Genomic DNA, 16,982 nt, shown 5'->3' with positions numbered 1-16,982 from the left:
ATTTATTTATTTGCCTCTGTACTTCACAATTTGAGATTTGTAATAGAAAACAATCACACGTGGTTAAAGTGCACGTTGTCAGATTTTATTAAAGGGTATTTTTATACATTTTGGTTTCACCGTGTAGAAATTACAGCCGTGTTTATACATAGTCCCCCCATTTCAGGGCACCATAATGTTTGGGACACATAGCTTCACAAGTGTTTGTAATTGCTCAGGTGTGTTTAATTGCCTCCTTAAAGCAAGTGTAAGAGAGCTCTCAGCACCGAGTCTTTCCTCCAGTCTTTCCATCACCTTTGGAAACTTATTGCTGTTTATCAACACGAGGACCAAAGTTGTGCCAATGAAAGTCAAAGAACCCATTATGAGACTGAGAAACAAGAATAAAACTGTTAGAGACATCAGCCAAACCTTAGGCTTACCAACATTAACTGTTTGGAACATCATTAAGAAGAAAGAGAGCACTGGTGAGCTTACTAATCGCAAAGGGTCTGGCAGGTCAAGGAAGACCTCCACAGCTGATGACAGAAGAATTCTCACTATAGTGAAGAAAAATCACCAAACACCTGTCTGACAGATCAGAAACACTCTTCATGAGTCAGGTGTGGATTTGTCAATGACCACTGTATGCAGAAGACTTCATGAACAGAAATACATAGGCTACACTGCAAGATGCAAACCATTGGTTAGCCGCAAAAATAGGATGGCCGGGTTAGTTTGCCAAGGGGTGGGAGTTTGCAACCTTCGTGTGATCCGCCCTGTTTCAACTAATGCAATCAACCTGGCGTGCACAATCAAATAAGATCAAATAGAACAAGTTGTCCTCCAACTTTAGGCTGTGCACGCCATACGCAAGAAGAACTTTGCCAAGAAGTACATAAAAGAGCAACCACTGTTCGGGAAAAAGGTCTTGTGGATAGAGGAGACGAAGATTAACTTATATCAGTGATGGCAAGAACAAAGTATGGAGGAGAGAAGGAACTACCCAAGATTCAAAGCATTACCACCTCATCTGTCAAACACGGTGGTGGGGGTGTTATGGCCTGGGCATGTATGGCTGCTGAAGGTACTGGATAACTTATTTTCATTGATGATACAACTGCTGATGGTGGGAGTATAATTAATTCTGAAGTGTATAGACTCATCCTATCCGCTCAAGTTCAAACAAATGCCTCAAAACTCATTGGCCGGCAGTTCATTCTACAGCAAGACAATGATCCCAAACATACTGCAAAAGCAACAAAGGAGTTTTTCAAAGCTAAAAAACGGTCAATCCATGAGTGGCCAAGTCAATCACCTGATGTGAACCCAATTGATCATGCCTTTTATATGCTGAAGAGAAAACTGAAGGGGACTAGTCCCCAAAACAAGCACAAGTTAAAGATGGCTGCAATACAGGCCTGGCAGAGCATCAACAGAGAAGACACCCAGCAACTGGTAATGTCCATGAATCGCAGACTTCAAGCAGTCATTGCATGCAAACGATATGTAACAAAATACTAAACATGACCAATATAATTTACATGACATTGCTGTGTCCCAAACATTATCATGCCCTGAAATGGGGGGAACTATGTATAAACACTGCTGTAATTTCTACATGGTGAAACCAAAATGTATAAAAATGGCCTTTATTAAAATCTGACAACGTGCACTTTAACCACATGTGATTTTTTTCTATTACAAATCTCAAACTGTGGAGTACAGAGGCCAATAAATGATGGGGCTTTGTCCCAAACATTATGGAGGGCACTGTATTTTTGTATCATCCGCTAACTTGGCCACAAAGTCTTCAACCCCTCATCCAAATCATTAATATACAACTTGAAGAATAGCGGCATCAGCACCGACCCCTGCGGAACTCTGTTAGTTACTGGCAGCCAACCAGAAAAAGCCCCCTTTATTGCCACTCTTTGTCTTCTGCCATCCAGCCAACCTGCTATCCATCTCCAAATTGACTTTAATGCCATCTTACAATGCAAGTGGAATCAACACCCAGCAGCTCTGGGAAGCTTGCAGTCTAGGCAAATACATGAGCACACACTACTTGCTGTTCTTCCTTGCAGCGAGGAATGGCCATCAAACAAGCTCTTGTCAACAAACAAAACTGGTAGGGGAGAGATCTTGAGATCATTACAACCCGAACACCAGATACATCATTCACAGTAGATTAGCTGCATTGCAGATGTAAAAATAAATTATGCTGGTGTTACATCACTGTTGCATGCAAACAGACATCATGACATGCCTGTTCTGCACAATTCCAATGGGAAAGAGTACTGCATGGGCCTCTGCCCTTCCTAATATTAGAGTTGATGCAATTAGGCAACAAGTATCCATCTGTGCAACACATGCCTAACTGAAAACATATTGTGCATCTATATAGATTAAATAATTAGTCCTAGGCACTTTGGTCTCCAGCCAATATGTGGTTACAGATAGAGATTAATTTGATTAGAGCACATAGACAGTAAAATCTTCAAAGTATAATTACACCCTACGATTAGACAATGCATGCAGGATCATTAAACAATTAACAGGGGAGGGGATCAGTTAGGAGGAAAATAAATCAATGGTTGGAGGAAGGATGAAATATCATAAAACAATGTGAACACTGCATATATCACAGCATTAATTATTATTTGGTTGAGTCACAGCTGGCAGTGGCTGTAAACCTGAAATCAGAACTAAAATCATTTTTAAAATGATATTATTACAACTCTCATCTTGTTTGTTTGGCGAAATTCCGCCAAAACGGTACACAATAGCGCTACAATTTTAGGCCCACCTTACTCACCATTGTCCTGTAATGTGCATTAGTCAAGTTTTGTTCAGATTGGTGTTATATCTTTCAAGTTATTGACATTTTAAACTTAAATTGCCTGCGCAGTTGGGGCCTTTGATGATTTTCAGTTTGCCTTTTTTTTCTTTTCCCCGTGTACTTGCCTGGCCTCACAACGGCAACACAACGGCTCCACGGGTAAGTTTTGTTCTATTTTACAAACGCCTCCATGGGTCCACTTTAACTTGATTTCTGCCGTCAACGGCACAACTTTGAACACGGCAGTCGGGTCTGCGCAGTGTGGGTCCATCAGCCATGCATGTCCAATTTGCTGGACTATTGCGTTGGGGGAATGGGATCCAACGGGTCCGCACTTGGTGTAGTAAGAGCTAAAAGGCTCACAGAGTGGAGCATTGTAGATGATGATGATGGGCTTGCAATCAGGAAGAGGATTGGCACGAGAGATGCAACTGTAAATCCGCCTTAGATCACATTTTTTTTTAAAATATCAGCAAATTCTTAGCCTGAAATTCTACTCCAGCTATTGCTCGCCAAAGACCAGGATAGATCTCAGACTGCAGCATTTGTGGCACTGCTCTGATTAAAAGTGCAAACAGAAAGCATAGACAAAAATGCTGGCGAAACTCAGCGGGTGAGGCAACATCTATGGAGCGAAGGAATAGGTGACGTCTCGGGACTTTCTTAAACGTGTCTGAACGTGTCCAAGTAATCCTGAAATGGGAGGGAGAGGAGCCTGAGGTTGTGGTACATATAGGTACCAACGACATAGGTAAAAAAAGAGAAGAGGTCCTGAAAGAAGAATTTAGGGAGTTAGGTAGAGAGTTAAGGAGATGGACTGCAAAGGGAACAATCTCAGGATTACTGCCTGTGCCACGCGACAGTGAGAGTAGGAATGGAGCGAGGTGGAGGATAAATGAGTGGATGAGGGACTGGTGCAGTGGGTATGGATTCAAGTTTCTGGATCATTGGGACCTCTTTTGGGGAAGGTGCGACCTGTACAGAAAGGACGGGTTGCACTTGAACTCGAGGGGGACCAATATCCTGGCGGGGAGATTTGCAAAGGCTACTGGGGAGACTTTAAACTAGTATGGTTGGGGGGAGGGACTCAAATTGGGAAAGCTAGCAGTCAGTGTGTGAGGCAGGAGGCAGAGAATGGTAGCACTCTGACCCAAAATGTAGGGGAGAGAGAAGAAAAAGACAATAAACAGAGAATAAGAGAGGGTGGGTTTCTTAAATGTGTATATTTTAATGCTAGGAGCATTGTAAGAAAGGTGGATGAACTTAGAGCCTGGATTGACACCTGGAAGTATGATGTTGTGGCGATCAGTGAAACATGGTTGCAGGAGGGCTGTGACTGGAAACTAAATATTCCAGGATTTCGTTGCTTCAGGTGTGATAGAATTATAGAAACTAGAAAATAGGTGCAGGAGTAGGTCATTCAGCCCTTCGAGCCTGCACCGCCATTCAATATGATCATGGCTGATCATCCAACTCAGTATCCTGTACCTGCCTTCTCTCCATACCCCATGATCCCTCTAGCCACAAGGGCCACATCTAACTCCCTCTTAAATATAGCCAATGAACTGGCCTCAACTACCTTCTGCAGGAGAGAATTCCTGCAGAAGGTAGATTTACCACCCTGTGTGAAAAAAGTTTTCCTCATCTCGGTCCTAAAAGATTTCCCCCTTATCCTTAAACTGTGACCTTTTGTTCTGGACTTCCCCAGCATCGGGAACAATCTTCCTGCATCTAGCCTGTCCAACCCCTTAAGAATTTTGTAAGTTTCTATAAGATCCCCCCCTCAATCTTCTAAATTCTAGCGAGAACAAACCGAGTCTATCCAGTCTTTCTTCATATGAATCCAGTCTTTCTTCATCAAATGGGCCATCAAAGGCACTGTGATTCAGGCTATTCAGGAGAAGGCGCATAAAAAGAACATGGTGGTGTGGATGGCCAATATAGACAGGAGGATAGTTCTTTGCAGCAACAAGTATGAGCCCAAAGTTTGTTGCCTACTCAATAGCAGAGTGAAGGACATCACTGGTGGGGAGAAGGATCGTGCTAAGGAGCAAAATCCTAAAGATAGTTGTCCCTAGATTGCCATCAAGGTCACGTGTAAATTAGCACCTGCATGCCTACTTTTAATGACTGGTGTACTATGACACCGAGGTCTCGTTGCATCTCCCCCTTTCCTAATCGGCCACCATTCAGATAATAATCTACTTTCCTGTTTTTGCCACCAAAGTGGATAACCTCACATTTATCCACATTATACTGCATTTTGCATGCATTTGCCCACTCACCCAGCCTATCCAAGTCACCTTGCAGCCTCCTAGCATCCTCCTCACAGCTAACACTGCTCCCCAGCTTCGTGTCATCCGCATACTTGGAGATGTTGCATTCAATTCCCTCGACCAAATCATTAATATATATCGTAAATAGCTGGGGTCCCAGAACTGAGCCTTGCGGTACCCCACTAGTCACTGCCTGCCATTGTGCAAAGGACCCGTTTACTCCTACTCTTTGCTTCCTGTCTGCCAGCCAGTTCTTTATACACATCAATACTGAACCCCCAATACCGTGTGCTTTAAGTTTGTATACTAATCTCTTATGTGGGACCTTGTCGAAAGCCTTCTGAAAGTCCAGATATAACACATCCACTGGTTCTCCCTTATCCACTCTACTAGTTACATCCTCGAAAAATTCTATAAGATTCGTCAGACATGATTTACCCTTCATAAATCCATGCTAACTTTGTCCAATGATTTCACCACTTTCCAAATGTGCTGCTATCCCATCTTTAATAACTGATTCTAGCAGTTTCCCCACTACCGACGTTAGACTAACTGGTCTGTAATTCCCCATTTTCTCTCTCGCTCCCTTTTTAAAAAGTAGTGTTACATTAGCTACCCGCCAATCCTCAGGAACTACTCCAGAATCTAAAGAGTTTTGAAAAATTATCACTAATGCATCCACTATTTCTGGGGCTACTTCCTCAAGTACTCTGGGATGCAGCCTATCTGGCCCTGGGGATTTATCGGCCTTTAATCCATTCAATTTACCTAACACCACTTCCCGGCTAACCTGGATTTCACTCAGTTCCTCCATCTCATTTGAACCCCGGTCTCCTGCTATTTCCGGCAGATTATTTATGTCTTCCTTAGTGAAGACAGAACCAAAGTAGTTATTCAATTGGTCTGCCATGTCCTTGTTCCCCATGATCAATTCACCCGTTTCTGACTGCAAGGGACCTACATTTGTTTTAACTAATCTTTTCCTCTTCACATATCTATAAAAGCTTTTGAAGTCAATTTTTATGTTCCCTGCCAGTTTTCTTTCATAATCTATTTTCCCTTTCCTAATTAAGCCCTTTGTCCTCCTCTGCTGGTCTCTGAATTTCTCCCAGTCCTCTGGTAGGCTGCTTTTTCTGGCTGATTTGTACGCTTCATCTTTTTTTTTGATATTATCCCTGATTTCCCTTGTTATCCACGGATGCACTACCTTCCCTGATTTATTTTTTTTGCCAAACTGGGATGAACAATTGTTGTAGTTCATCCATGCAGTCTTTAAATCGCCAGTCTATCTTGGCCAATTCACGTCTCATACCCTCAAAGTTATCTTTCTTTAAGTTCAGGACCCTTGTTTCTGAATTAACGATGTCACTCTCCATCCTAATGAAGAACTCAACCATATTATGGTCACTCTTGCCCCAGGGGCCTTGCACAACAAGACTGCTAACTAACCCTCCCTCATTACTCAATATCCAGTCTAGAATAGCCTGCTCTCTCGTTGGTTCCTGTACATGTTGGTTTAGAAAACTATCCCGCATACATTCCAAGAAATCCTCTTCCTCAGCACCCTTGCCAATTTGATTCACCCAATCTAGATGTAGATTGAAGTCACCCATTATAACTGTTTTACCTTTGTTGCACGCATTTCTAATTTCCTGTTTGATGCCATCCCCAACTCCACTACTACTGTTAGGTGGCCTGTACACAACTCCCACTAGCGTTTTCTGCCCCTTAGTGTTTCGCAGCTCTATCCATATCGATTCCACATCCTCAAAGCTAATGTCCTTCCTTTCTATTGCGTTAATCTGCTCTCTAACCAGCAACGCTACCCCACCTGCTTTCTCCTTCTGTCTATCCCTCCTGAATATTGAATATCCCTGGATGTTCAGCTCCCAGCCTTGGTCACCCTGGAGCCATGTCTCCGTGATCCCAACTATATCATAGTAATTAATAGCTATCTGCACATTCAACTCATCCACCTTATTACGAATGCTTCTTGCATTGAGACACAAAGCCTTCAGGCTTGTTTTTACAACACTCTTACCCCTTATACAATTATGTTGAAAAGTGGCCCTTTTTGATTTTTGCCCTGGTTTTGTCTGCCTGCCACTTTTACTTTTCACCTTGCTACCTATTGCTTCTACCTTCATTTTACACCCCTGTCTCTACGCTCACACATTTAAGAAACCCTTTCCCTTTAACTCCATCCTCCACTATCCCATTCGACACCCCACCCCCCTTATTCAGTTTAAAACCACCCGTGTAGCAGTGGCAAACCTGCCTGCCAGAATGCTGGTCCCACACCTGTTAAGATGCAATCCGTCCCTTTTGTACAGTTCCCCCTTACCCCAAAACAGGTCCCAGTGATCTAAGAATCTAAATCCCTGCCCCGTGCACCAGTTCCTCAGCCACACGTTCAGGTCCCGTATCTCCCTGTTCCTGCTCTCGCCAGCACGAGGAACTGGAAGCAAACCGGAGATAACAATCCTGGAGGTCCTGCTTTTCAGCATTTTTCCGAGCTCTCTAATTGGAGGGGCAAGAGGTGGAGGTGTTGCATTGCTTATCAGGGAAGATATTACAGCAGTGCTTTGGCAGGATAGATTAGAGGGCTCGTCTAGGGAGGCTATTTGGGTGGAACTGAGAAATGGGAAAGGGATAGCAACACTTATAGGGGTGTATTATAGACCGCCAAATGGGGAGCGAGAATTGGAAGAGCAAATATGTAAGGAGATTGCAGATATTAGTAGTAAGCACAAGGTAGTGAGTGTGGGAGATTTCAATTTTCCACACATAGACTGTGCAACAATACATAGAAGCACCTACTAGAGAAGGGGCGGTGCTGGACCTCCTGTTAGGAAATGAGACGGGTCAGGTGGCAGAGGTATGCGTTGAGGAACAGTTTCGGACCAGTGATTACAATACCATTAGTTTCAATATAATTATGGAGAGGGTCAGAACTGGTCCTAGGATTGAGATTTTTGATTGGAGAAAGGCTAACTTTGAGGAGATGCAAAAGGATTTAAAATAAGTAAATTGGGACAGTTTGTTTTATGGGAAAGATGTGGAAGACATTTAAAGGTGAAATGTTAAGAGTACAGAATCTTTATGTCCCTGTTCGGTTGAAAAGCAATAGTAAAAATTGGAAAGAGCCATGGTTTTCAAGGGAAATTGGAAACGGTTCGGAAAAAGAGAGAGATCTACAATAATTATAGGCAGCATGGAGTAAATGAGGTGCTTGAGGAGTATAAAGAATGTAAAAAGAATCTTAAGAAAGAAATTAGAAAAGCTAAAAGAAGATATGAGGTTGCTTTGGCAAGTAAGGTGAAAGTAAATCCAAAGGGTTTCAACAGCTATATTAATAGCAAAAGGATAACGAGGGATAAAATTGGTCCATTAGAGAGTCAGAGTGGACAGCTATCTGCAGAGCCAAAAGAGATGGGGGAGATATTGAACAATTTCTATTCTTCGGTATTCACCAAGGAGAAGGATATTGAATTATGTGAGGTAAGGAAAACAAGTAGAGTAGCTATGGAAACTGAGATTCAAAGAAGAGGAAGTACTGACACTTTTGAGAAAAATAAAAGTGGATAAGTCTCCAGGTCCAGACAGGATATTCCCTAGGACATTGAAGGAAGTTAGTGTAGAAATAGCAGGGGCTATGACAGAAATATTTCAAATGTCATTAGAAACGGGAATAGTACCGGAGGATTGGTATACTGCGCATGTTGTTCCATTGTTTAAAAAAGGGTCTAAGAGTAAACCTAGCAATTATAGACCTGTTAGTTTGACGTCAGTGGTGGGCAAATTAATGGAAATAATACTTAGAGATAATATATATATATAAGCATCTGGATAAACAGGGTCTGATTAGGAACAGTCAACATGGATTTGTGCCTGGAAGGTCATGTTTGACTAATCTTCTTGAATTTTTTGAAGAGGTTACTCGGGAAATTGATGAGGGTAAAGCAGTGGATGTTGTATATATGGACTTCAGTAAGGCCTTTGACAAGGTTCCTCACGGAAGGTTGGTTAAGAAGGTTCAATGGTTGGGTATTAATGGTGGAGTAGCAAGATGGATTCAACAGTGGCTGAATGGGAGATGCCAGAGAGTAATGGTGGATGGTTGTTTGTCAGGTTGGAGGCAGTGACTAGTGGGGTGCCACAGGGATCTGGGTCCACTGTTGTTTGTCATGTAAATTAATGATCTGGATGATGGTGTGGTAAATTGGATTAGTAAGTATGCAGATGATACTACGATAGGTGGGGTTGTGGATAATGAAGTAGATTTTCAAAGTCTACAGAGAGATTTATGCCAGTTGGATGAGTGGGCTGAAAGATGGCAGATGGAGTTTAATGCTGATAAGTGTGAGGTGCTACATCTTGGCAAGACAAATCAAAATAGGACGTACATGGTAAATGGTAGGGAATTGAAGAATGCAGATGAACAGAGGGATCTGGGAATAACTGTGCACAGTTCCCTGAAAGTGAAATCTCATGTAGATAGGGTGGTAAAGAAAGCTTTTGGTGTGCTGGCCTTTATAAATCAGAGCATTGAGTATAGAAGTTGGGATGTAATGTTAAAATTGTACAAGGCATTGGTGAGGCCAATTCTGGAGTATGGTGTACAATTTTGGTCGCCTAATTATAGGAAGGATGTCAACAAAATAGAGAGAATACAGAGGAGATTTACTAGAATGTTGCCTGGGTTTCAGCAACTAAGTTACAGAGAAAGGTTGAACAAGTTAGGGCTTTATTCTTTGGAACGCAGAAGGTTAAGGGGGGGCACTTGATAGAGGTCTTTAAAATGATGAGAGGGATAGACAGAGTTGACGTGGATAAGCTTTTCCCACTGAGAGTAGGGAGGATTCAAACAAGGGGACATGACTTGAGAATTAAGGGACAGAAGTTTAAGGGTAACATGAGGGGGAACTTCTTTACTCAGAGAGTGGTGGCTGTGTGGAATGAGCTTCCAGTGAAGGGGGTGGAGGCAGGTTCGTTTTTATCATTTAAAAATAAATTGGATAGTTATATGGACGGGAAAGGAATGAAGGGTTATGGTCTGAGCGCAGGTATATGGGACTAGGGGAGAATACGTGTTTGGCACAGACTAGAAGGGTCGAGATGGCCTGTTTCCGTGCTGTAATTGTTATATGGTTATATGGTTAAACATAAAGCATAATCACTTTTTAATACAATCTGAAGAACACTCTGAACATTCCTGACTATCTTCCACTCGACTGATTTTGCAATTTAAGGCATGAACAAAATATATTGAATTATGAACGCAACATATGTGAACAGTGACCATCAGAATTTCATTTAATTTGGAAAGAGGAATGATTGCACTTTACAGGACATTTTATCGTTAACTAAATCAATCATGGATATCAACATCATAATTCTGACCCTCAAAAATAAAATCTTTACTGTATTGTAAATTTTCAGGAGTAAGGAAGAATAAATAACTTATGTATCTTTCAAATTAATGTTACATTTATTGTCACATGCACCAATTGGTACAGTGAGATTTGAGTTAGCATACAGCCATGTGAATAAAAAGAACATAATACACGATAGAGTTTAACATAGACATCCCCACACGGCGGAATCAATGTTTCCCACTTTGAGGGAAGGCAATAAAGTTCAGTCATCTTTAACGCTGAATGCATATATTATTAATTAATTAAAGACAACATTTATTCTTACCCATACTCAATCTTTAGGCAAAGCTCAAGTAAACTTTTTGGTGTAGTCTAATTGTCATTGGCAGTAATTCCACTTTATGGCAAGTGGATGAGAAATAATCTGAAGATCTGCCCACTGCTTTATTCTGACCATAAGGGATGGTAACAGAAGGAAACAATTATCAAGTGCATTAAAAAAAACCGTTAAAGTTATTATTACCTTGACACCTGGTTTAGAATAATGAAAAGAATGGCAAGAGGACCAAATGCAACCAGAAACCATGGGAAGACCGAACCAATGACGCCAATGCAGCAGAACACCAGGATGATGTTTTGAATAAGCATTTCTGCTTGTAAAGGAAGTCGTGTATCCACTAAAAAAAAATGAGGAAAAAAACATTTCAGATGTGGAGAAACATAATTGAGTTATAACTGGTTTATGCTAGTCTATGTTAGTTTTCATGACAGTATTATAAGACAATGGCTTAGCTACATGAGATTTACAAACAAACTTTTCTAAAATATCAACACATTTTTACCTTCATCCATATCTTTTGAGAATCTATTGAGTATTCGGCCAGCAGGAGTAATGTCAAAGAATTTCATGGGACCCCTGAGGATTTTGCGAAAGAGCTCATCATGAAGACTGGATGAAGCTTTGAGTGTTCCCTTCAACAAAAACATAGAAGCCATGAAGCCGATAATTATCTGTAATTTCACGCACTTCAAATGCAATATATCTTTTTGCGGCATTTTAGGAAAAGATTGTTGTGCCACAGTACACGTTTTCATCACAGACATCAATCAATGCACAAGGTATTTTCTTAAGTTAATGAAAAAAATCTATTTCAAATCAAATTCTGAACAAAAATTTTTTAAGTATTACATCTACTTGCACAGAATTGAATATGCCTCAAAAGTGAGAGACTGTCAAATTCTATTTCCTTCCCACCAATACTATTCTTTAATGGCAAAAATAGAACCAGATTGCAATCTTCCATCTAACCTCACCAAGACACATTTCAGCTGCAGCTGCATGGCTGTATCGTATCCAAAACCACTTGATTCCAGCTCCATAAATTGCCTAACTTTGCTCTGCCTCAGTTCAACTGACAGTGAAACAAACCCTTATCCATCCTCATGAAACTTCTAGATTTGATAATTCCAATGTACTTCATCTGTTCTCTATTCGTCAATTCTACAAACTTTTTATCCAAAGGTTTGGTGCCTAGGTCCCAAATAGCACAATATTTTATTCACTCATCACTCCCGGGCATTAGTTTTCAGTAGGAGAGAGGGGGTGGAAGAAAGATCAAGAACAAAGGCAAAATCACTGATTGGGTGAATGCAGGCAGTTTAGATTAGTTTAGTTTAGAGATACAGCGCAGATACAGGCCCTTCGGCCCACTGCGTCCACACCGACCAGCGATCCTCGCACATTAACACTGCCCAACACACAATAGGGACAATTTTAGATTTACCCCAAGCCAGTTAATTTACAAGGCTGTATGTCTTTGGAGTGTGGGAGGAAACCAAAGAACTTGGAGAAAACCCCCACAAGTCACTGGGAGAACGTACAAAGACCGTACAGACAAGCACCCGTAGTCAGAATCGAACCTCGGCCTCTGGTGCTGTGAGGCAGTAGCTCAATCGCAAAGCCACCGTGCAGCTTAAAGATTTTAAAGATTACCGGCACTTAAAGATTTTATGTCTTTGTAATTGCTGGAAATAGTGAGAATGTGGAAACATGCCCAGCAGGCCACGTTACTTGGTAGAATAAGAACTAGGCCAAAATGACAAAAGGCAATAAAACCCAGTTCTGATATGGACAAAAAGAGAGAGCTACCTTGAGTTGGAGAATTTTGTATCGTGTCTAGAAGGCCACAAAGTCTACACATCATACAGTCGTTTCTCTTGCAAACATAGGAAATGCAACATCTATCTTTCCACATCTTCCCTTTCCACTATCTAGGACCTAACAGTTTTTCTAGAGCAAGCAGGAAATTCACTTGCTCTTCTTCCAATGTGGCACTGTATATTCGATATTCATAGTGCGGTCTCGTTAGTCGAGAAACCAAATGCAGGTTGGGTGAACACTTTGCGGATTAAAGGGGCTGTCCCACTGCGGCGACCTAATCCGCGAGTTCAGAAGAGTTTGCCCTTGACTCATACTCGCAGCATGGTCGACACGAGGTCCTAGGAGGTTTTTGTAACACTCCTTCATGCTCGAGAGTAGCCCCCGCATACTCGAGGCCTCATCTAGGTCGAGGCGTATTTTTCAACATGCTGAAAAATGCCCGCAAGTAAAAAAAGATCGCCATGGAAACAAAATCAATATATTTTTTTACTCGTAGGTTTAGTCGAGGTAGGTCGTAGCAGGTTGGCATGTTATTCGTAGGTAATCGAGGGTAGTCGAAGGTAATCAAAGGTAGTCGTAGATAGTCTTCAACATAGTCGAAGATAGGTCGAAGGAGATCGAAGGAGGTCGCCTTCACTCTCCACTATTTGGTTTCCAATTTCCTGAAGCTAGTCGAAGCTAGTCTTCCACATAGCCGATGGAGGTCTTCAACATGACACTTTTTGAAACTCTCCTAAACTCGCCAATTAGGTCGCCGCAGTGGGACCTGTGTTCGGTCCACAGGAGTGACTCTAATTTTCTGGTTGCCTTCCATCTAATTCACCATTTCACTACGACTCTGACCTTTTTGCCTGTGATCTCCTCCACTGTTACAACGAGGCCCAAGGCAAGCTTGAAGAGCAATATCTCATTTATTGTCTGGGAATACAGCAGTCATGTGTGTCAATAAAAATGAGAGCAGTCTTAATGCAAATTCACTATTTATCACAAAACAAATCTGAGTTATATCTTGAAGAGCTAACTAAGAATTCCTAATGCTAAGATTTCAGAAAAAGTATTAAAGTACTTAATTACACCTTAATATCGTAAAATTACTATCGTACCTTAACAAATACAATGCCACGCACTACCTTGATGATCAGAATTGCTACCATTGAAATTGCATAGATCCCTGCATAGTAATGCATATGTGGATTGTCCTTCATAGTCTGAACCACATAAGTTGTATTCTCTTTAGTCAAAGACATATTCTGCAAAAAAGAGTAAGAGTCAACATTTTTGAAAATATTTCTAATACAAGAAGGGTGCTAGAATAATAATTTCTATAATTTATAGAAAAATAACAACGCTGAATGTGCTATTTAATGAAAAAGCCATCTTGTTTTACTTTGAAGCAATAGGAGACCTCCAGACAAATTAATCATGAATGGATAACAACACATCAAATTTGTAGATTGCACGATCGATCTTTAACTGCCTGTTTGCTACTTGATGACTAGCAAGAGAATTTGTTACTTTAAGAACAGCTATTATTATTATTGTTTCAACGGTGCTGAAATGACTAAAATAATGATTAATGTCATCAATTTAAAGTTTGCTATAAAATGAAGTATATTGGCTTTATGATAATTCCAGTTCTTACCCCACTTCCTGCTTTGATCCAATAGCTAAGCCACCAGTTGTTAAAGGCAACACTTCCTACATTCATTATAAAAAGGATCATTATAAAGAAAAATGCCAGTGGGCCTCCTGCTGCTTGGATGTAGACTCCATATACCGACCATGGTAGAGAACCTTTCCCTTTTTCCTCTGATTGTCCAAGCTGATCTGGAGACAGAATAAAAGAACCAGATTATCCATTGTCACGTATAGTACCAGCATATTCTCAGCTCCAGAGAAAAATAGCTTCACAGAACACAATATTTTTTGTGAGATTGTGTAATTCTGATGAAAGGTCACTGACCTGAAATGTTAACTGTTTCTCCCTCCATAGCTGCTGTCTGACCTGGCCAATACGCCCAGCATTATTTATATTATATTTAACATTTCCCAATCTATAATGCTGTGTGTTTCGTTTCCTTGTGACATTATTGCCCATCAAATATGTTGCATTCCAATGTAACCTTTCAATATTTTATATTCTTACATACAAAATAGCTTTATGTAATACACCCTTATGTAGGACACCAGGTCAATAATGAATGATGAGCCACCAAAGTTTAAAAAATGACAACAGCAACAATATTTTTTATTGGATTCCTAAGATTACAGCTAACAAGTTTTACATTCAAAAATAATGCTGGATCTGACAAGCAGAGAATTGTTGGGGAGAACCCAAGTGTCATATTTTGAGAAAAACACATAATCTGCTTTAAAATTTTACAGAATAATATGATTGAAACGAAGTTAAGAGTGTAGAAATTCATTGGTGTGAGAAGCAATGCCTTAACATAAACACTGGGACAAAGTTGTGGGGAAGAAAATCTTAAACGCTTGTACCAATGGCATTTCCACCAAAAACCTCCACAGCAATGATCAGGGTGTTTAAACAACTTCACCGGCACTGCATTTTACATTCCAGCACAATAAGCAGAAGTAACCGTTAGCATCTAAATATAGGCAGTTACTTAGTTCAATCCTGCATCTTCGGATTTATAAGATTCAGATAATGTAAACCTATTCTCTGACCTACTCTCTTCATTAATCAAAATGTTGAGTTATCAATATCTCACACCATGGGGGGGGGGGGGCGGAGAAGAAGGGTATGAAAGCTTACAATCTTATCAAATCGCACCTCCAGCAGCTAATTCCAATAACAAGCAGGATGGGTGGCTGTTGCATTTGACCATCTAGTTATCTTAATCTCTTGGACCTGTCCTGAACCCAACACAGAGATGTAATTACAAAGAAGGCACAACAACGCTTTCTCAAAAGTTTAAAGTGATTCAGCGTGTCACCAAAGATCTATCTCCTACAGATGTAGAAAGTATCCTGACGACTTGCATCATGGTCTGCTATGGCTATTCCAATGCACAGGAACACAAGAAGGTGCATAGACTGGTACCCTCAGCCCAGTTCATCACAGGCACAGCTCTCCTCATCATCAAAAGCAATTACGTGGCGCTGCCTCAAGACGATGGCATCTATCATCAAGGATTCCCATCGTCTGAGCCATGCCCTCTTCTCACTGCTACTCTTGGCAGGGAGGTACAGAAGCCTGAAATATCACTCTTGCATGTTAAGGAACAGTTACTTTCCTGTAATGTGTAGAAACAAGGATCTACAAATGCTGATTAACAAAAAAGGACAAAGTGTCGGATTAACTCCTTGCTCGCGCCCCCACCCTCTCCACGAAGCAAGGATAGAATTTCCCTGGTCCTCATCTTTCACATCACCAGCTTTTGCATCCGACATATCATCCTCATACATTCCTGCCCCCACCAATGTGGTGATCCCACCAGCAATTACATCTTTCCATTCCCCATCACTTTCTGCCTTCCGCAGAGATCTCTCCCAATACAACTCTTTGGTTCACTCTTCCCTTTCCACCCAAACTACCCCATCCCCAGGTACTTTCCCCTGCAACCGCAGGAGATGTAACACCTGTCCCTATACCTAGTCTCTCACATCCGACAATTAAAATTGAATCTGAATCAATCTGAATCTGATCCATCCAGGGACCCCAGCAGTCCGTTCAGGTGAGGCAGAGGTTCATGTTCACCTCCTCTAACCTCATTTACTGCAACTGGTGTTCCTGGTGCCCTCCTTTACAACGGTGAGACCAAACATAGACTTGGCCACTATTTCGCTGAAAACCTGCACTGTCCACCAAGATCTACTGGATCTTCCCAATGCTAACCATTTTAACTCATCTCATTCCCTTACTGACCTTTCTGTCCTTGGCTTCCTCCATTGATTGGGTGAGGTCACATGCAAATTGGAGGAAAAGCACTTCATATTGCACTTGGGTAGCTTCAAACTCAACGGTATGAACATTGAATTCTCAGATTTTGATTAACATACCAATACCTCCACCCCACCAAATTCTCCCCTCCCTTTCTCCCTACATTCCTTTCTCTGGTTTCACAATTCACAGCTCTTTTATCCTAATTTCAGACCTTCAGTCTTATCATCTCTGGCCTTTGTCCAACCATCTACCTATCCAAACCCGCCTCACTGGAATCCATCTATAACTTGTCAGGCTATGTCCTGCCCCTCCTCTTTTCCAGCTTTCTTTCCCACTCACCCCATCACTATCAATCTGAAGAAGGGTCCTGACCTGAAACGTCACCTATCCACATTCTCCAGAGGTGCTGCCTGACACACTGAGTTACTCCAACCCTTTG

The 16,982-nt window shown here is 41.4% G+C and overlaps 1 protein-coding gene across 7 annotated transcripts in view; it reads right to left on the bottom strand.

The window, feature by feature from the left end:
• The window catches only part of abcc5 (ATP-binding cassette, sub-family C (CFTR/MRP), member 5), a 101,015-nt gene that overhangs the window by 13,726 nt on the left and 70,307 nt on the right, over positions 1 to 16,982 (bottom strand). For all 7 annotated transcript variants that reach the window (XM_055645405.1, XM_055645407.1, XM_055645406.1 and 4 more), the window contains 4 exons: positions 14,279 to 14,463; positions 13,740 to 13,886; positions 11,318 to 11,447; positions 10,999 to 11,152 (listed from right to left, as the gene is read on the bottom strand). In XM_055645405.1, coding sequence (XP_055501380.1) covers positions 10,999 to 11,152; positions 11,318 to 11,447; positions 13,740 to 13,886; positions 14,279 to 14,463 — 616 coding nt within the window. The remainder of the gene's footprint in view (positions 1 to 10,998; positions 11,153 to 11,317; positions 11,448 to 13,739; positions 13,887 to 14,278; positions 14,464 to 16,982) is intronic.

Source organism: Leucoraja erinacea, chromosome 14 (genome assembly GCF_028641065.1).
Source record: "Leucoraja erinacea ecotype New England chromosome 14, Leri_hhj_1, whole genome shotgun sequence".
In the NCBI taxonomy this organism is placed as follows: Eukaryota; Metazoa; Chordata; class Chondrichthyes; order Rajiformes; family Rajidae; genus Leucoraja; species Leucoraja erinaceus.
Note: the sequence above shows the minus strand (reverse complement) of the source record. Positions and strands in the feature narration are given on the sequence as shown.